Source organism: Monodelphis domestica, chromosome 3, assembly GCF_027887165.1.
Source record: "Monodelphis domestica isolate mMonDom1 chromosome 3, mMonDom1.pri, whole genome shotgun sequence".
Classification (NCBI taxonomy): Eukaryota; Metazoa; Chordata; class Mammalia; order Didelphimorphia; family Didelphidae; genus Monodelphis; species Monodelphis domestica.
Window position 1 is genome coordinate 230,196,845 of NC_077229.1, and position 22,202 is coordinate 230,219,046.

The following is a 22,202-nucleotide window of genomic DNA, read 5'->3' on the forward strand; positions in this document are numbered from 1 at the left end:
CTAACAGGTAGTTTTTGATGAAGAGTTGCAAAAAAGTTAACAAGGTTATATTTATATATATGTATATATATATATATTCACATATATATAAACACCTATATAGAGGTAATACTTGAATTTATAGAAGCAAATTCAGAAACAACATGAGATTACTGGTGTCAGAAAGATTAGTTTGCAATTTAAGATCATTGAAAGAGATGAGTAATTTCTCAAATTAATACAGTCTGATCTCTTTTTTGTATTCAATTCTAGTCCCAGCTCAGTTTCCATCTTGGTATAGCCTTTTTTGATAGGCAAATTGTTGAAATATTGTATTTTGAGTCAACATAGACCTCAGTGAGATGTTGCAGTATATTCTTAGGTTTAATGCAAATTAACACAATAACATATGTTTAAAAACCATCAGAAAGAAAGAATATCTCCATTTAAATAACTAATTCTTCCACATGTACTCAAATATCAACTCTTAACAGCTCAGGTGGTATACTATCAAACACCATATTTCACCATATGTGTCAAAATCACGGACCTACTTTGTTTCAATGAAACACTTCATAAATATAGTAAACATTCCTTTTACTATAGGTTGTACTGGAAAATTATAATGAAAATAGCATTTATAGAGCACTTTAAGTTTTGCAAAGTGTTGAACCTGTTATTTCATTTGACCCTCACAAGAGCCCTGAATTAGTATCTGTCAATGATTGCAAAAATCTTTCTCGGTAATCTCCCTACTGAACTCCAGCAGAATGAGTGAAATGTCTATATTTTAAACAGAATGTTCAGTAGGCAACTCAAATTCAATACATCCAAAACAGCATTATCTTTCTTCAAAACCCATCTTCCTTCCAAACTTTCCTTTTTCTCACAAGTGTATATATTAGAATATATCTGGTCAGCAACATGTAAAAACTTATAACAAAGTCTAATTCAAAAATCACTCCCCACCTCAGTAAACTTCAAATGCCACTAAAATCAAGTATAAACCACTCTATTTTGCATTTAAAGCTTCTGGTCTCTTTCCATATCATCTACATATTTCCCTTAATACATACTTCAGGCCAACCAAACAAAACTTATTATTTCTTGTACATCATCCTCTCCATGCTTTTGTACAAACTGTCCCCCATGCCAAGAATACACTCCCTTCTCACCTCTGCTTCTTAGAATCACTAATTTCCTTTAAAAGCTTGCCTCAATTTCACTCTTTACTTTCTAATAAGAATCCATTCTTGATTTCTACAGCTGCCAATCCTTTCTCCACCAAAATTATCTTATATTTATTTAGGACATACATACACATTACTTTTTTGAGAGAAAGAACGATTTCATTCTTGTTGTCTTATCCCCAGTACCTAAAACAATGTGACACAGTATACACTCAAAAAAAATGCTTGTTGATTGATTTTTCTATCCCATAACTAGTTGCTATGACTCACATAAACATAAAACTGACAGAACTTAGTGATCATAGCTCTGTTATCTCATTAACTTTACTCTTACACTTATTTTTCTTCTGATTTTACTATTTCTTTCTAGAGCAACAAACACCATTCGTAATCCAGATCCACAGCTTCAGAGTGATTACTAACTCTTCCCTCTCCTTCACCCCAGTAGGCCAATCAGTTGCCAAATCTCAATCCTTCCTCTAGAGCAGCTGCACCTTTGCCCTGGCTGTCTCTCCAAATGTGAAATGCATACACATTCCCTCCTAACCTCTACCTCCTAGAATCTCTATCTCCATTCAAGGTCCAAATCAAGTGCAATACAAGCATACCTTATTTTATTATGCTTCAGTTTTCTTTTTTTTAAACCTTACCTTCCATCTTGGAGTCAATACTGTGTATTGGCTCCAAGGCAGAAGAGTGGTAAGGGCTAGGCAATGGGGGCCAAGTGAGTTGCTCAGGGTCACACAGCTGGGAAGTGTCTGAGGCCAGATTTGAACCTAGGACCTCCCATCTCCAGGCCTGGATCTCAATCCACTGAGCCACCCATCTGCCCTGTTATGCTTCAGTTTTTGTGCCTAATAGTGTATTTTTTCCCCCACAAATCCAAAGTTTGTGGAAACTCTGCAATGAGTAAGTCTATCATCACCATTTTTTCTACAGCATGTGCTCACATTAGGTCTGTGTCACATTTTGGCAATTCTAGCACTACTTCAACCTTTTTCATTATTTTTATATCTTTTATAGTAATCTGTGATCACTGATCTTTGATGATTGTTTTAGAGCACCACAAACCATGACCATAAAAGACAGTGAACTTAATTGGTAAATGTTTTGTGTGTTCTGACTGCTCTACCAATCAGATGTTCCCCTCTCTTTCCCTCTCCACAGGCCTTTCTATTTCCTGAAACACAATACTAAAGAATATTACATAAACTTAGTCAATAAGGCAGCAAAAGGGTTTCAGAGGATTGATTCAAATTTTTAAAGAAGCTCTACTGTGGGTAAAATGCCATCAAAGTGCATTGCATATGCTCTAGAGAAATCTTTCATGAAAGGAAGAATCAATCCATGTGGCAAACTTTACTGTTGTCTTAAAAAATTACCATAGCCACCCTAACTTTCAGCGACTACCAACCTAATTACTCAGAAGCCATCAACATCAAGATAAGCCTCTGCTACAGCAAAAAGATTACAATTTACTGAAGGCTATGATGATGGTTAGCATTTTTTAGCAAGAACATATATTTAAAGTAAGATGAGACAAAATACTACTGCACACTTAATAGATGACAGCATCATGTACACATAATTTTATATGCATTGAGAAATCAAAAACTTATGTGACTCACTGTAATCTGATACCCATAATATCTCCAGAATATGCCTGTATCTGTTAAAGCCTGTTGTAGGTTCCACTCCATCATTAGCACTCCCTGACACTATCCTCAAATTACACATTTATTTTATAGGTATTTATCTGCATATATGTTATCATTAAAAAAAAAAAAAGAAGCTCCTTGAAGGCAGGAAAAGTTTTCATATTTGTCATTGTATCCCCAGAATCTTCCACAGTACTTGGCACATAGTAGGTACCTTAACAAATGACTGTTGAATTTGCTTTTTATTTATTTTTTTCATTTTAGTTATTTGGTCAATCTTATCCTTCCTGGATTTTTACACTCCTCTGAGAATTTTTAACTTCTTTGAATGTCTCAAAGTATTTTAACTTTTTCAAAGTAATTATCTTTCTCAAGAGCTCCAGCTCAAAGCTTTATTCAAAAAACACTTGTAAACTAAATAAACGTTTTGATCCTTTTCAAGAAAATTACAATCTTCAATTAAAAGACTAACACGTTAAAAAAAGAGAAATAGTAACATAAAAGAGTATTAAATTTTGTAGAGCAGATTATATATCCTAAAGAATGATCCGAGGCCTTTATCACTGGCTCTCTTAAACTGGTTACTTTAACTCTGGTGTTTAGAACCATTTCTAGCTAATTACATTTTTAATCAAACCTCATGGATGTTAAAGTCATTTTTGTACTTGAAAAATTTTGAGGAAAGATATTTGTCCTACTTGATTTATTCTTGATACATTTTTCAGACTTCTATCAAAATAAAATAGAATGATTTAGCTAACTAAAAAATTCCATTAATCAGTTAAGTTAGGGATTAATGTTGAAATACATTTTTAAAATAATACAACTTTAAAAGGATGAGACAATTCCAATTTTGAAACAAAAAAAGAATCAAAAGGCAGATTTCATAGTGAAAAAGAGAGTTTTCTGGTAGTCATAATATCAATTCTAGCTCTAGGTGTATGATGTTGGACAAGGTTAGGTAGGCTTCCATTTTCTTGTGTGTAATAAGAGAGGACTGAACTAACTGATTTCAAAGTTTGATTCTAATTTGGACAATCCATGCATCTTCAACAGTACTAAAAATTAGTCAGGTAAAAAAATAAATACCTTTCATGTATTTTCTACTAAGTAGAATATGTCAGTGACTAAAACATAAAAATTAATAAAATAAAAGGAAAATTTGACCATAGTTAAGAACCAAAAAAACTTCAAATACTTTAAAAAATTATAAAAGCAAGTTTTTGCATTCAGTTAAGAAGGCTAACCTGACTGAAATAGTAAACATTCATCGAAACAGAAAAAAAATCTGAAAAAAGTACTTTAGAATCAGTATTGAGTTTAAAACAACTGCCTAATCACATTATTAATTCATTGATCAGAAAACAGATGTGTCTAATTATATGATAGGTACCAAATAAATTACGAGTCCAATTAACAAATGAAAGAATTCATTACTATTTATAACATCACAATTATAATGCATGTTTGGGGTTTTTTTCCTTTTTTTTTTAAGCCTTACCTTCCTATTAGACTCAATACTGGGTATAGGTTCTAAGGCAGAAGAGTAGTAAGGGCTAGGCGGTGGAGGTTAAGTGACTTGCAAGATTTGAACCTCTTGTCTCTGGGCCTGGCTCTCAATCCACTGAGCCATCCAGCTGCCCACTAATGCATATGTTTTACTACTCTTCCTAGTTTTGTTTTCCCTTTTTACTTTTTAGATCACTATTTTATCCTCATCGAACCACTTGAGAAGATTCTTCAGTTCTACTTAGATATAATTTTGTTTCCACTAACAAAGGTGACATTCATTTTTCAAAAATTTATAAATACCAGAGTTGAAATAAAATCCTGAAATATTTCTACTATGCAGCTTATTAATTAAATGTTTTAATAAAATAAGTGAAAGATAAAAATGATAATTGCAAATATAAAATTTATAGACTACTCAATAACTATGAATCTACATTTTAAAAAAAGAAAAGTGAGCATACAAAAAAAAAGATTCTATTTGTAATACTATATCACTCACTATTCAACTTACCTCTGAATGAACTCGCTGTATATGTGACTGAAGATTTCCTTTCTGAGAAAAGGCTGCAGGACAAAAGGCACAGGCATGGGGTTTTTCACCAGTATGTTTAATCATATGGGTCTGCAATGCCCCCTTCTGGTTAAAAGCTTTTCCACATTCACTACATTTAAATGGTCTTTCACCTAAAATGAAAAAGTTACAAAAACAAAATCCTATAATTGTGAAAGCACAAGTCACCACAACATACCTCATGGGGGGGTGAGGGGGTGGGGGGGAGTCCAAATTACCAAAAGTATTCTAGGGTTTCTCTCCATAGTAGGGAATAAATGACATTTAGGACTAACCACTTAATAATGAGTAATTATTAACAACTTTCAATCACCTGAGTATTAGCTTCCTAAGGGTGGAGATTCTTTCTTTTTGTTTGTTTCCCTAGGGACTAGCAAAATACCTAACCCATAGTAAGTTCTTAATAAATATTTGCTGTTTAATAAACTATGGGTAATTACATTTCTCTGTTCTGTGCAATTTTTTTTTAATCACCTCTGGAGCAAATGAATTTTTAAAAAGAACTATAATACCATTCATCTATGAGCTGATCATTTGGGAGATATTTCATAAATGCCAACACAATAAAGACAAAATTCTTGTCTGGACATTTAATGCTCTCTACCCTCTGACCCTAACCTAGCTAGTTTCTAGCCTGTCATCCTAGTAATTCTCACCTACCAGCATAATCATAGTGTCTTGAAATGTCTCTTGATTTTCTACCTCCATTACTTTGCTAATGTCATTCCAATGGTCTTCTTGAATGGTTTTCATGCCCAATCATTCCTACTACTTAAAAATTTAGCTAAAGTATTCCCCACAACCAGAGGCCACTTTACTATGCTTGCAACTCTCCTAGCATTTTGTACTTACCTTTTACTGTTATTTAGTATCAGTAATTTATCTTAATCCCCTACTAGAATGTATACTTTTTAAGGGCATAATATCCTTATTTTATCTCACTTAGCATTTAACACAAATAGTCACAGTCTAATAAATGATCAGTGAATATAATATATGAACTTATTTGAGAAATAATATCATTTATACATGTTATCTGTCAAGAGTCAAAACAATATTCAAAATAGACATTTTCTCTAAAGATGTTTTCATATTTCTCATGTTTTATTGTATCGTACATAGTTATCAAAGCAACTATGAGTTAAATGTCAGTACTTGAAAATGGTATTTTTAAATTGTACTATACGGAATAATGCAAAAGACAAGGCCTCTTGAAGAATATGCGCCATACTGAAATGTTTACCCAGTGAATACTTGATTCACAACTGCTTTATCTTGGACAAGTCATTTAAATTCTCAAACAGAGCATATATAGGTGGGGTTTGGACAAGATCTTCTCTAAGGTCTCTTAGAGCTTTACAATTCATTATAATATTCTGACAGGCTCCAAAGATTAGAAAACTACAGTTGTTGTTAAAATTTTTTTTTTCCTTACTGGCACAAAATGAGTAAAGAATAATGTTGGATTAAGTTTCTAAGAGGTTTCTTTATTTTAAATTAAGTCACCGCAAAAAGTATGGATAAAGAATACTCTACAGGAGTCAGTCATTTCATAAACTTTATTAAGTGCCTACCAGTATCCTTAGGTCAGACATTGTGCTAAGCACTGGAAAAACAAAGAAATGCAAAAGCCACTCCCCATTCTCAATAAACTCAAATAGGACAGACAAAAAATACAAACTTCTAATCTAAGTACAAACTACATTCAGATAACTAGAGATAATCAATAGAAGGAGGACACTTAAATTAAGACATTAGGAAAAGTTTCCTAAAGAAGATTAAATTCAAGATAGTACTTAAAGGCAGCCAAGGAAACCAAAAGGGTGAGATGAAGAGATAAGAGACTTTCAGGCATGAGGGGCAGTCAGTGAAAAAGCCTGAGTTGGAGATGGAGTGTCCTGTTTAAAGAACAGCAAGAAAAGCAGTGTTATTAGATCACAAATCATGATCGGGGAAATAAGGTGTAAGAAGACTGGAGTGGTGGAGCTGGTGATGTTAGTGAGGATGTAGGGCATAAGGTAAGGATTAAATTATGAAAGGTTTTAAAGGTCAAACAGAGAGCTGATCAATGAATTGTGTATCCAGCTAAAAAAAAATATATGGGGGAAGTGAGGGATTTTAATGACCAATTAAACTCCAAAATAGAAATTCTAAAAATTAAAGGAGATTATTAAAACTGAAAGAAAAAAAATTTAGTAAATGAAATAAAGCTAGGATATCGTTTTATGACAGATTTTTTTTTTAGTTTTTTTTTAAAAACCCTTACCTTCCATCTTAGAATCAGTACTGCGTATTGGTTCTAAGGCATAAGAGCAGTAAAGGTTAGGCAATGGGGGTTAAGGGACCTGTCCAGGGTCACATAGCTAGGAAATGTCTGAGGTCAAATTTGAACCTAGAACCTTCCATTTCTTGGCCTGGTTCTCAAACCACTGAGCCACTCAGCTGCCCCGGGTAGTAGCAATATTGATAAAAATCTTAAAGAGAATTTCTTTTTTTAACATTCAATATTTTAAAAGTAATAATCATAATCAATCCACTGAGCCACCTAGTTGGTTCCCCTGAAATTTTTAAATAGGAGCATATAGATGGCTTATTACTTAACCCTAATTGCCTAGCCTTTACCACTCTTCTGCCTTAGAATTACTTAGTATCAATTCTAAGATATAGGCAAGGATTTTAAAAAGACAAAAAAAGCCATAGGCCCCTACTTGGATAACTACCAGTAACTAAAAGTACAAGGCCAATCAAGGGTCAGAAACCAAAAGAAATCATAACATTAATTCTAAGACAAAATGTAAAGTTCTTAAAATAATTTCTTAAAATCAATTAAAATAGATAAACCAGGAGGCAGAGTCAAGATGGCAGTGAATAAGTAGCAAAAGTTCTGACCTCTGAAAAGCCTTCCTTACCAATCACAAACTGAATGCTTGAAGGGGACAGAAAATCAAACCTAAAAACAAGACAGAGTCAAAAAACCCTCCTCAAAGAACTCAATTCAAAAGGTACGACACCCCCCCCCTCCCCCCCGCAAAAGCCAGAATCCAAGAACACTTGGATTTAAGGGGAAGGCAGAAGGAAAGTCCCAGGACCCCTCCCCCTGAGCACTAAGCCTCCAGCGGCAGAGCAGGAACCTCTGGGCAGGCAAAGGCACTGGCCTGGAGGGTGTACCTTGCAGGCAGGGCTGTGCCAGGCTCAGAGTTGGAGAGGGAGCGAATAGTTGGAAGCCTGGTCAGAGTGGCAGAGACCCTCCATATTGCTCCAGCCTTCCAGGAGGTTTTGGCCTCAGACCACATCAAGCCCAATAGCTGAACTTAATCCCATCAAAATTCTGCAGAGGTCAGGGAAGCCCAAACTCCAACACCCCTCCACCACAGACTGCACTGAATGATCAAACAGAGCTCCAAGAGGGAAGACTGACAGAAAGCCCCAAAACAAAAAAAATATGAGAGGAGCAAGAGCACAGACAAATACAGGGAGCAAAGAAGAGGTAAATACAAGCAAACTACAGAAAAAGAAAAAATTACAATCAACAGTTTCTGTACAGGCAAAGAACAGAGGGGGAGACAAGTAATAAAACAGAAATCCCAGCAAATCGGATATAGGCTATAGGAAAACTCAAAATGCAATTCAAAACACAATTAAGAAAGGATGAAGACAATTAGGAAAAGAATTTTAAAACTAAGATAAGTCATCTGGAAACTGAAAATACTGTCTTGAAAGCCAAAATCAACCAGCTTGAAAATGAGGCAAAGGAGATGAAAGATGGGCAAAAGGAGATAAGAGATAAGTTAAAGAGAATGAAAGATGGCCTCCAAAGAAAATCAGACCAGAAGGAGAAGGATGAGCAAAAAGCCAGGGATAAAATCCAGTCGTTAACAACCAGAATACAACTAGAATTTAGTGACCTCACAAGGCAGCAGGACACTATAAAACAAAACCAAAGGAATGAAAAAATTATGGAAAATATGAAGCATTTCATTCACAAAAGAGAGGATTTCGAAAAATCTTTTGAGGAGAGACAATTTAAGAATCATTGGTCTACCAGAAGATCATGACAAAAGAAAAATCCTGGACATAATACTACAGGAAATTATCCAAGAAAACTGCCTCGATATTCTAGAACAAGAGGGAAGAGTGGAGAGTGAAAGAATCCACAAATCACCTCTGGTACTTAATCCCCAACTGACAACACCCAGGAACTTTATACCAAATTCAAAAACTATCAGACCAAAGAAAAGATATTACAAGCTGCCAAGAAGAAGTCATTCAGATACCATGGAACCACAGTGAGGATAATGCAGGATCTGGTTGCATCCACACTGAAGGACCAAAAGGCATGGAATATGATACTCCAGAAAGGAAGGGAACTAGGTCTACAACCAAGAATCAACTACCCAGGAAAACTAACTATATTCTTATGGGGGATAGTGTGGTCATTCAACAAAATAGAAATATTCCAAGAATTTGTAAAGAAAAGACCAGACCTAAACAGAAAATATGATGCTCAAGCACAGAACTCAAGAGAATCATCAAAAGGTAATTTAAAAAGAGGGAAAAAAGAAAAAAAAACACCTTTTTATTAAGAGACTCACTAAGTTAAAATGATATATATCCCTATAAGAAAAGGGGTCATTGGAAACTCTTAAAAATTGTTATTATCACCTGAGCAGCTAGAAGAATTACACTTAGAGGGAACAGTGACAAACTGTATAGGATGAAATGACAAGACATAAATAGGTATATAGATATATGTATGCATAAATGCATATAAATGTGTCTATGAATATATATGTACATATATATATATATATACAACTAGAGCTAAAAAAGGAGGTTAATACTAAAAAGAAACAAAAGAGGGTAAATTTATATGTCACAAAGAAGCTCATGGCGGGAGGGGGGAGAACATCAATACACTGGAAGGGTAAAGAGGCTGGAGATAGTAATTACTCAACTCTTGCGTGCATTGAAACTGACCCAAAGAGGAAAGAACAATCCAATCCATTGGGGCAGAGAATAGATTTGCACCCTATAGGGGAGTAGAAGGGTAAAAAATGGGCTGGTGGGGAGGGAAGCAGTACAAGGGGGGGGGTTGTTTTAGAAAGACTGCAGGGAAAATAGGGGGGGGATAAGAAGGTAGGAGAGTAGAAAGAAAAGTAAAATAAGGGTGGGAATTGGGGGACTGATTAAAAACAAACATTGGTGTAGAAGGAAATATTGAAATAAGAAAAGGCAGGATGTAAACCTTAAAATTTCTTAGACTTAAAAATGTTGGAAATTTCACCATTGGGAAATTTCATATTTGAAAAATTTCCTATTGATAGTGGGTCTTGGCTATTGGAATGTGAACCCCATTGGCATGGGAGGTTCCTCCTCCTCCCTTCTTAAGATTACTTTAGGACAGAAACCTTTTGCTGAACAATGGAAAGGACTTTGACCTATGCTTAAGCATAGAACAGGAATTTCTTTGAGTCATGATTGATTTTAGAATTGATACAATGGAGATACTTGGAATGACAGAACCAAGTCTTGGAAATTGCAATCTCCACCCTACTCAGTCCTAACAGGATTTAGGAAGGGCTGTAGCAAAAGATCAAGATTTAATTATTTGAGAATATGACCTCCAACAGACATGTGCAAAGCCACAGACCTCTGGGCGGTCCTGGGTTAAGCTAGAGCCACCATTGGCACAGGGAAAATGATGGACAGTGATTGGTAGATGTGAGAACTGAGGGGAGGGAACTTGGATGGTTTCCTTAAAGATAGAGGGGTCTGAGGACTGAAGGGTGGTTGGAGAGTTTTGGCTCTGAGTGGTTGGAGAGGTGCTCTGAGAAGCTTGCTCTAAAGGAAGCTGGAGGTGGAGGCCCGTGAGACTGTTTCTCCATTTTGGTCACGTGAGTAATAGGGACTGATCTCTTTTCTTTGCCCCAGCTATCTAAGGGCTTGGGCCTTTTGGCCCAGCCTAAACAGAAGGGGTATTTAAGCCCTATTCCCTTCTCTCCCCTTTCTCTCTCCCTCTCTCTCTATATCTCTAATTCCTTTCTTCCTCCTGTTTGTAATTAAACTCTATAAAAGGTTGACGGCTGACTTGAGTTTTCATTTAGGAATTACATAGCTGAATTCCTTGGCGACCTTAAATTAATATATATCAGTCTTTTAAAGTGATTTCCTTGTCACAAGGACCAGGAGTAGAAATCAAAATGCTAGGAAATACACAGCTAGTAACCATAACTCTGAATGTGAATGGAATGAACTCACCCATAAAACACAAGTGAAGAGCAGAGAGGATTAGAATCCAAAAACCTACCATATACTGTCTACAAGAAACACACATGAGGAAGGAAGATACACGTAGGGTGAAAGTAAGAGTACGGAGCCAAATTTACTGGGCATCAACTGATTAAAAAAAGGTAGGAGTCGCAATCATGATATCTGAGAAAGCCAAAGTAAATATAAATCTAGTTAAAAGAGATAAGCAAGGTAATTACATCCTGATAAAAGGCAGTATAGACAATAAGGAAATATCAATACTAAACATGTATGCACCAAATGGCATAGCATCCAAATTTCTAAAGGAGAAACTAGTGGAGCTCAAGGATGAAATAGATAATATATAGAAAAACTATACTAGTGGGAGACCTGAACCTTCCTCTATTAGAACTAGATGAATCAAACCAAAAAGTAAATAATAAAAGGTAAGAGAAGTGAATGAAATCTGAGAAAAATTAATAGTAGATATGTGGAGAAAAGTAAATAGGGACAAAAAGGAATACACATTCTTTTTAGTAGCACATGGTACATTCACAAAAATTGACCATGTATTAGGGCATAAAAACATTGCAAACAAGTGCAAAAGAGCAGAAATAATAAATGCAACCTTCTCAGATCACAATGCAATGAAAATAATAATTAGTAAGGGCACATGAAGAGGTAAATAAAAAAATTAACTGGAAAGTAAACAATATGATTCTCCAAAATCAGTTAAAGAACAAATCACGGAAATAATTAATAACTTCATTGAAAAAAATGACCATGATGAGACATCCTTTCAAAACCTATAAGATGCAGCCAAAGCAGTACTCAGGGGGAAATTTATGTCCATGAGTTCATATATTAACAAATTAGGGAGGGCAGAGGTCAATGAATTAGGTATGCAAATTAAAAAACTAGAAAGTGAACAAATTAAAAATTCTCAGATGAAAACTAAATTAGAGATCCTAAAAATCAAAGGATAAATTAATAAAATTGAAAGTCAAAGAACTATTGATTTAATAAATAAGACTAAAAGCTGGTACTTTGAAAAAACAAATAAAATAGACAAAGTACTGGTCAGTCTAATTAAAAAAAGGAAAGAAGAAAACCAAATTGACCATATCCAAGATGAAAAGGGAGACCTCACCTCTAATGAAGAGGAAATTAAGACGATCATTAAAAACTATTATGCCCAATTATATAGCAATAAATACAGCAATCTAGGTGATGTGGATGAATGCTTACAAAAATATAAATTGCCTAGACTAACAGAGGAAGAAATAAATTACCTAAACAACCCCATATAAGAAAAATAAATTGAACAAGCTATCAAAGAACTACCTAAAAAAAAATCCCCAGGTCCAGATGGATTCACAAATGAATTCTATCAAACATTCAAAAAACAACTAATCACAATATTATACAAACTATTTGACAGAATAAGCAAAGGAGTTCTACCAAATTCAATTCATGACACAAATATGATACTGATCCCAAAGCCAGGCGGGTCAAAAACAGAGAGGGAAAACTATGAACCAATCTCCTTAATGAATATAGATGCAAAAATCTTAAATAGGATACTAGCAAAAAGACTCCAGCAAGTCATCACAAGGGTTATTCACTATGACCAGGTAGAATTCATACCAGGAATGCAAGGATGGTTCAATATTAGGAAAACCATCCACATAATTGACTATATTAACAAGGAAACTGACAAAAATCACATGACTATCTCAATATATGCAGAAAAAGCCTTTCATAAAATACAACATCCATTCCTATTGAAAACACCAGAAAGAATAGGAATAGAAGGGCCTTTCCTAAAAATAATAAACAATATATATCTAAAACCATCAGCAATCATCATCTGCAATGGGGATAAACTAGAAGCCTTCCCAATAAGATCAGGAGTAAAACAAGGATGCCCATTATTGCCTCTTATTATCTAACATTGTACTAGAAACACTAGCAGTAGCAATTAGAGAAGAAAAAGAAATTGAAGGTATTAAAATTGGCAATGAGGAGACCAAGTTATCACTTGGATGACATGATGGTCTACTTAAAGAATCCTAGAGAATCAACCAAAAAGCTAGTCGAAATAATCAACAACTTTTGCAAAGTTGCAGGATATGAAATAAATCCACATAAGTCATCAGCATTTCTATTTTATCTCCAACCCATTTCAGCAGCAAGAATTAGAAAGAGAAATTCCATGTAAAATCATCCTAGACAATATAAAATACTTAGGAATTCTATCTGCTGAGACAAACACAAGAACTATATGAACACAACTACAAAACACTCTCCACACAATTAAAACTAGATCTAAACAATTGGGAAAACATTGATTGCTCATGGGTGGGACAAGCTAACATATTAAAAATGACAATCCTACCAAAATTAATTTGCTTATTTAGTGCCATACCCATTTAACTACCAAAAAACTTTGTTATTGAATTAGAAAAAAACATTAAAAAGTTCATTTGGAAGAACAAAAAGATCAAGGATATCCATGAAAATCAAGAAAAGAAATGCAAAGGAAGGAGGACTTGCAGTCCCAGATCTCAAACTATACTATAAAGCAGTGGTCATCAAAACAACTTGGTACTGGCTAAGAGACTTTCTAAGACCAGTGGAATAGACTTGGAGTAAATGGCCTCAGCAAGACAGTCTATGATAAGCCCAAATATCCCAATTTTGGGGAACAAAAACAACTATTTAACAAAAACTGCTGGAAAAATTGGAAGAGAGTATGGGACAGATTAGGTTTGGATCAACATCTCACACCCTACACCAAGATAAACTCAAAATGGGTGAACAACCTGAATATAAAGAAGAAAACTATAAGCAAATTAGGCAAACATAGAATAGTATACTTGTCATATCTTTGGGAAAATAAGGAGCAAGAACCCAAGCAAGAGCTAGGAAAAAAAAATCACAAAATGTAAAATCAATAATTTTGATTACATCAAATTAAAAAGATTTTGTACAAACAAAACTAATGCATCCAAAATTAAAAAGGAAGAAACAAATTGGGAAACAATCTTCATTACAAAAACCTTTGACAAAGGTCTAATTGCTCAAATTTATAAAGAGCTAAACCAATTGTACAAAAAATCAAGCCATTCTCCAATTGATATGTGGGCAAGGGACATGAATAGGCAATTTTCAGTTAAAGAAATCAAAACTATTAATAAGCACATGAAAAAGTGTTCTAAATCTCTTATAATCAGAGAAACACAAATCAAAACAACTCTGAATTATCACCTCACACCTAGCAGATTGGCTATCATGACAGCAAAGGAAAGTAATGAATGCTGGAGGGGAAGTGGCAAAGTTGGGACATTAATGCTGGTGGAGTTGTGAATTGATCCAACCATTCTGGAGGGAAATTTGGAACTATGCCCAAAGGGCACTAAAAGACTGTCTGCCCTTTGATCAAGCCATAGCACTGCTGGGTTTGCATCCCAAAGAGATAATAAGGAAAAAGACATGTACAAAAATACTCATAGCTGTAAAAATGGAGACTTGAATCCAGGACTTCAATCCCCAGAGGTCCTTGCTCGACTTCCCCAGAATGCTTTGTAATATCACTGAATTCTCACCTGGACCGAGATCAAGATGGGGTATTTAACCTGATTGAAAAGGTTTCTGGGGCTCTTTCTTTTCGTTCCTGTTTCCGCTTGCAAGCAGACATGGCTCTTTTCATAATGTAAGTGAGGGTGTCTAGGCCAGAGGCCTAGACACGTGTTTTCTTATTCTGTATTTTCTTTAATCCTTAACCTTAATAAACCTCTAAAAATATAATACTCCTTGCAGAGAGAAACTAATTTCTACCTGCCTCAGTTTCCCCAATTTTTAATCTTTACATAGCTGCGCTCGTTGTGGTGGCAAAATATTAGAAAATGAGGGGATGCCCTTCAATTGTGGAATGGCTGAACAAATTGTGGTATATGATGGTGATGGAATACTATTGTGTTCAAAGGAATAATAAAGTGGAGAAATTCCATGGGAACTGAAACAACCTCCAGGAATTGATCCAGAGTGAAAGGAGGAGATCCAGGAAACATTTTACATAGAGACTGATACACTGTGGTACAATCAAATGTAATGGATATCTATATTAGTGGAAATGCAGCAACCCTGAACAACTTGGAGGAATCTATGAGAAAAACCACTATCTACATTCAGAGGAAACACTGTGGAAGTCAAAACACTGAAGGAAAACAACTGTTTGAATACATGGATCGAAGGGATATGGTTGGGGATGTAGACTCTAAATGAATATCCTAGTACAAACATCAACAATATGGAAATAGGAAATAAGAATATATGGAAATAGTTTCTGATCATGGACACAAGTAATATCCATGAAACTGCGTGTTGGCTACGGGAAGGGTGGATAGAGGGGAGGGAAGGAAATAATGTGATTATTGTAACCAAGGAATAATGTTCTAAATTGACTAAATAAACTAATTCAAATGGAAAAGAAAAGAAAAGACAATAGATAAACCACTGGTTACTTTTTTTCTTAAAAGAAGAAAACTAAATGGCCAGTATCAAAAATGAAAAGGGTAAATGCACTACCAATGATGATAAATGAAAACAATTATTAGAAGCTGTTTGATTCAATTATATGCCAACAAAGCTGACAATCTAAATGAAATGGCTGACTTATAAAAATTTTAATTGCCCAGATTAACAGAAAATAAAATATGCAAATAATCCTACCTCAGAAATAGAAATTAAACAAGCAATAAATGAGCTCTTAAGTTTTATACAAGTTTAAAAGTTAATGGTGTTACAGGAAAAAAATGAGTAGCTTTTCAAAAAAATGAGACTATTGGATGGATACATTTGAATTAATTGACCTTTCCTTAATGATTCAAAAGGTACTTCGTGATCCTCTATAAATTTTTTTAGAATGTCTATGGAGAATATAGCAATGTATTATGACCTCAATTAAAACTAGAAGCTCAACCAACTCAAATTTGTCGAGATATTTCAAAATACTATTCACTCTTCAATGAATACAATATAAATAAATATGATGATATACAAATACACTATCATACTAACAGATAAAAATACAAGAGTCATTTTTCTTTCTACTAAGAAAGCCAGATGGTAGGTGAAAAAATCTTAGGAGTCAGGTCAAATAGAATTGTTAAATACTTTAAAACTTCAGAACATGTAGTCAAAAGTGTATGATTATAAATTTGTGGGGCAGCTCCATGCCTCAGTGGATAGACAGACAGGCCTGCAGACAGAAGGTCCTGGGTTCAAATTTGACCACAGATACTTTCTAGCTCTTTGACCCTGAGCAAATCACTTAACCCTCAGTGGCTAGCCCTTACCATTAGAAACTCAGTATAAATTCTAGGACAGAAGGTAACAGTTTTAGAAAAATTAAAAAATAAAAATAAATCTAGGCTTCTCTAGGCTTCATCCAAATGGCATATTCTACTTTCAATGACTGCTCTCAATACCTAGAATTCACTCTCTCCTTAGCACTACTTTGCAGAATTCTAGTCTTCTTTCAAGTCATAACTCAAGCACCAGAAACTATGTGAAGCCTCTGCTGATCCCCTTAACTGCTAGTGCCCTGCCTCAAAACTACATTGTATTTAACTATTTCAGATTTATTTGTAGTTGCTCTGAAAACATTTTCTGTCTCCTCTATTATAAGTTCCATGAGTGAGATCAATTCCCTTTATTGGACCTGTATTCTTAGTACTTAATAGAATGTCTTGAACATAGTAGGCACTTAATATCTAATTTTTTATTTTTAAGAGTTTCACATTTTCTTAAAATATATATCTTTTCATACCTGTGTGTATCCTAATATGTCGAGTTAATTGGCTTGGTTTTTGGAAGGTCTTTCCACAATGTGGACATGAATATGTGAATCCACTTCTGTCAATATTCCGATTATAGGACCTTGTATTTGATACTCTGGTGACAAAGAAAGTTCATAATTTAATTAGTATTCACTCTGATGCATTAAAAATTTAATCAGAAAGTTTTAGCAGATTTTTTTCATAAGAATCTTAATATAAACCTTAATCAGAAATCAACAATGAACATGCAGACACTACTATAGACTTTATTTAAGAAAGTCAATCCAAAAATATTTAGTAAGCACTTATGCATACATGTACACACACACAGCACACTGTGCTATTACATGGAAAACAGTCAAGAAACATTTGTTAAATTTTCCTCATGTGCAAGGCACTATACTAAACACTGAATTGTAAACTTCCTCATTAGACTGTGAGATCTTCTAAGGTAAGCACTTCTTTGTAGTCCCCGCATGTTGCACATTAATAGGCTCCTAATAAATGCTTAATGACTGACCAAAAAAAAATTCTCATCCTCAAAGAAGTCACATACTAACTAATGCAACTATTTGTAACCAAAATATACACTGTACTGATACAGATGGGATAAACTGGGGTGATAAAGCACTAGCATTAAGGCTTATGGCAGAAGGCAGAATTTAAGCTGAGACTTGTAAAAAGGAAGGGAAGTCAGGAGGCAAGAGACAAGAAGAGAGAATATTTCAGACACAGGGGACACAGTGAAAAGACACAAAGTAAGAAGACAGAGTGTCTTGCTTGATTAAAGAATATGTATAAGGGACTACAGTGTAAGAATACTGTAAAAGAAGGAGAGGAAGCAGAGGTCAGGTTTCTGAGTGCTTTGGAAGCCAAACAGGATACCATTTATTATACTGATGAAAAATATTTCTATTCTTTTCATGTTTTTAAAGAAATGAATGTTATATTTGCTGAAGACCTTTTTCTGTATTGACAGAAGTGTTTCCCCCAAATATTGAAACATTTCTGATATAGCTCTAAAATGATGAATAATTTTTAAATGTTTTTTCATAGCCAATAAGCTATTATAATTTTAGTTCACATTTTCATTAATATCAACCTATTATTACCCCCACAAAATTGACATAAGGAAATGTGAAGAGTTACTGTCCCATATATGCCTAATTTCTCATCTCTACAAAATCTTTTTGATAATTTACACACATATAACACTACAAAATATTTTGTGAAAGTATAAGAAGGGAACAAAACAAGGTTCTAAAAACAATATTCTTTGGAAGAGCACTTCTTTGGAGTCAAATGTAAATTAAAAGGTGGAAAGAATACAAGATCTCACCTCTGTGCTTATTGTTTGACTATTTTTAAAAATCATTTTATTTGATAAACAAAATACCTTCTTCATAAACCTCCTTTTCCAACAATGTATCAATCTTTTGTCAGAATTATTTAAGAAGTTTAAAAAGACCTAAAAAGTGATACCTTAGTTAAAAAACAAAACACTTCTAATATACTAAGAAGTGTAAACAGGGAGAAATATATAAGCACCAGTCATGTCTGCCTGACACATAGTACTTAATAGTTTTTTATTCATTCATTCATTCAAAATTTATTGCTGTGTAGTCAATTGTGTCCAACTCTCTATGACCTCATTTAGGATTTTCTTGGCAAGAGATACTGAAGTGATTTGCCATCTCCTTCTCCAGTTCTCTTTACAGATGAGGAAACTTAGACATACAGGAGCAATTGGACTAGCCCAGGGTTACAGAGACACAGTGAGTAAAGTGTCTAAAGTCCTCCTAACTCCAGGGCCAGCACTTTATCCACTATGCCACCTAGCTGTATTTCCCATTTAAAATAGTCATCCATCTGAGTACTCAAAATTTATTAGCATACAACACTATATAATAAAACATAATGGTATTAATTTTATTTGTTTTGATGTCTTTTCTTTTTTCCCTTTCTTTTAGATTCATGCCTTTAAATTAGATATCAACTTTATTGACTATTTCTGTTTTGTTTTATAGCTCATTACTTAATCAGTTTGATTTTGCATTTTTAATACTATTATTTCTGCCTTTAATTTTTAGATTTTTCTTTTCTACTTTACAGAGAACAAAGGAACAAACTATTTTTTAAAAAAAACTCATCAACATTTTGGTTTTTTAACCATCACTAAAAAAACTGCTTCTATACCCCTTCTTCTAATTTCTCCCAAACAGCCATTCCATATAACAAATTAACATTTTAAAGAAAAAATCATTAAAACTAACAATATATAGAAAAGGTCTGAAAACTCATGCTCTATACAATTATAGACCTTTATTATTCATAATAACTTTATTTGCATGATTTCTACTTGTTTTCCAAAACTTATTTACATATATCTTCACACACACAAACAAAAAATTGTACAGTGTGTTTATCTTTGACAATCCCCTTCAAAAATCTGCAGATTTTCAGTTAGAAAATCAGAGTGATTTTGATTTCCATTTCTCTTCTTATTAGTGATTAGGAATATTCCTTCATATGGTTATTAGTAGTTTTCCATTCTCAGAAAAGAACTGTTCATATCTTATGAACACCTATTTACTGTGGAATGGCTTTTGGGGAGAAGAAGAGAAAAGGAGAGAGAGGGAGAGAGTAAGAAGGAAGGCAGGGAGAATGGGAGGGAAGGAGAAAAAGAGAGAATGAATAAATGTGTGTGACTTGTTTATGTAACTAGGATATGAAAACTCTCTCAAACAAATCTAATACAAAAAAATTTCCCCCATTCAATACCTTACCTTATATAAAAAAAATGTTTTATCTTTTCTGATTATTTTGTCTTCTACTCCAAGCTATTAGTTAAAAGAAAGATTAAAATATACCTCAATCTATACTCTAATTCATCAGTTCACTATCTGAAAGTAGATAGCATCATTATTCCTTAGTCCTTTGGAATTATTGTAGGTTATATAAAAAGGAATTGTTTGTTCTCTCTGAGTTTATACTTGTGAAAGGGAATTCTTTATTCCCTTTATCTATTTTGAGTTATCACTTTGGTTAACAATATCTTAAGTACCCCTCTACTTAGTACTTCCCAGATTGTGAAGAGAGGATTACTTTTGAATTGAATCAACAAAAGCTTGAACACCCTACTTAGCATTAGGTGGAGGAGATCTTTTTCAACTCAATCAGACAGGAAGTAAGAATTCACACCTCAATCATCCAGGAATTTATGAACTCTTCTGATGAGTATTCACCTCTCCAGAAGTTGAGAAGTAGTTCCCACAAACACTGCCCCCTGGGCAGTGCTGAGCAATTTGGAAGCTGTGATTGGCTCTTGTGAAAAGAGGAAGGGACAAAAAGTTAATATAAAAGGCCCTGAATTTCTGGGATGAGGGAAGTTAAATCCAAGAAGGGAATCCAAGAAAGGATTTTAGAAGGAGTTGGACTTCAAGAAGGAAGTCAGCTTCAAGAAGACGGTAGGCTCAAGAAAGAAAGTTGGTCTCAGGAGTCACCTTTAGCTTGAGTCATAGTCTTGACCTGCTCTTGGAAGGAACTTGGGTGACTGGATAGTTGGCTTTCCCTTCCTGTCTCCTGGAGAGAGTTTAATTCCAGTTGAAGATCAACAAGTCCTGGCTGAGTCAAGCACCAGAGCAATATTTAATTGGATAGGCAAAATATCTTCTCTATCTTTTGTATTTCTCTACTTTTACTCTTTCTACCTCTTTTGCAAATAAAAACTATTAAAAGTCATTTAGACTTTGAGCAATAATAATTCTTTAGAATGGCAACCACCATCATTATTTATAATTTTCATATATTTTAGTCAAATCATTAATATTTAACCCTTACAGTCATTTTGTTGATGAGAGTTACTAAGTCCTTCAATGCTAATTATCTTTACAATATTGTTGTACCTGTATGAGTTGTTCTCCTAATTTTGCTCTATCTTCATTTGGCATCAGTTTGTATAATTTTTCCAAGATTTTTATGGAAACCATGCCCTTCATTATGAACACCAGCATTGTATCACATTTTTATAACCATAACTTGTTTAGTCTTTCCCAAACTGACCGTTATCCCCTGAGTTTTCAATTCTTTGCCATCACAAAAAGAGCATACATATTAATCTTTTCCTCTTTCTTTGATCTCTTTGGTGTAATAGACCTAGTACTGCTAGGCCTAAGAATAAATTTATGCATTGTTTAATATCTTTTGAGGTACAGTTCCAAATTACTTTCCAGAATGTCAAAAACAAAGCATTCACTACCCAGTGGGAAGAGCAATAAAGAACTAGAGAATAAAAATTAGGCCAAAGTAAATAAATTAAAAAAAAACCTCCATAATAAAATAGTATTATAGTAAATAAGAAACCCAAGAAACAAACCCAGGGAAAAGGATGACCCCCAGTTATAAAACAGGATTTCAAGTGAGACTTGAAGAAAGCTAGGGAAGAAGACTGGAGGCACAGACAAGGAAAAAGAACATTCTAGACATAAAAGAAAGCCAGTGAAAACACATAAATCAAGATAAGGAGTTCCTCTTTCTGATTAGAAGGGGATCAGTAACCCTGGATTATGGAGTAGTACATGGAGGGAAGTGAAGTTCAAGAATATCTGAAAAGTAGAATGGAGCCGGGCTACAAAAGATTTTAAAAGCCAAAAGGAGTTTTTAATATTTGTTCCTAGCACTCACAGAGAATTAAAAGGAGTTGATTAAATGGAAGGGGAAGAGAAGAGAGGGCAGTTAACATACTTAGACTTGCATTTTTAAGATTACTTGGATAACTGAGTGAAGGATAGACTGAAAAAAAAATTTTTTTCAGCAAGGGTATAATAAAAATCTCATTTCTAATCTACAAGAGGAATTGACTCAAATTTATAAGTATATGAAAAAGAGAGGGTTCCAAATCATTATTAATTAGAGAAGTATGGATTAAAGCAATTCTGAGTTATATTTCACATTCATTAGACTGGTAAAGTTGTCTCCCAATACCTTCCCCTTAAATACAAAAAAGGAAAATAGCAAATCTTGACAGAGCCAATTTGGAAGGCTTTGGGGAATTAGGACCCTCCCAAAAGTAAAATCCTACCCTACTCTTTGACCCAGTGAATTTACTGTTAGGTCTATACCCTAAAGTGATCAAAGAAAGGAAAAAGTCTTATAAATGTAGAAAAATACTTATGGCAGCTTTGAGTATGGTGGTAAAAAT

The 22,202-nt window shown here is 34.2% G+C and overlaps 1 protein-coding gene across 9 annotated transcripts in view; it reads right to left on the bottom strand.

Moving 5' to 3' along the window:
- Positions 1-22,202, bottom strand: part of ZNF236 (zinc finger protein 236) — a 240,519-nt gene that overhangs the window by 158,462 nt on the left and 59,855 nt on the right. For all 9 annotated transcript variants that reach the window (XM_007487804.3, XM_056823559.1, XM_007487802.3 and 6 more), the window contains 2 exons: positions 16,993-17,117; positions 4,851-5,023 (listed from right to left, as the gene is read on the bottom strand). In XM_007487804.3, coding sequence (XP_007487866.1) covers positions 4,851-5,023; positions 16,993-17,117 — 298 coding nt within the window. The remainder of the gene's footprint in view (positions 1-4,850; positions 5,024-16,992; positions 17,118-22,202) is intronic.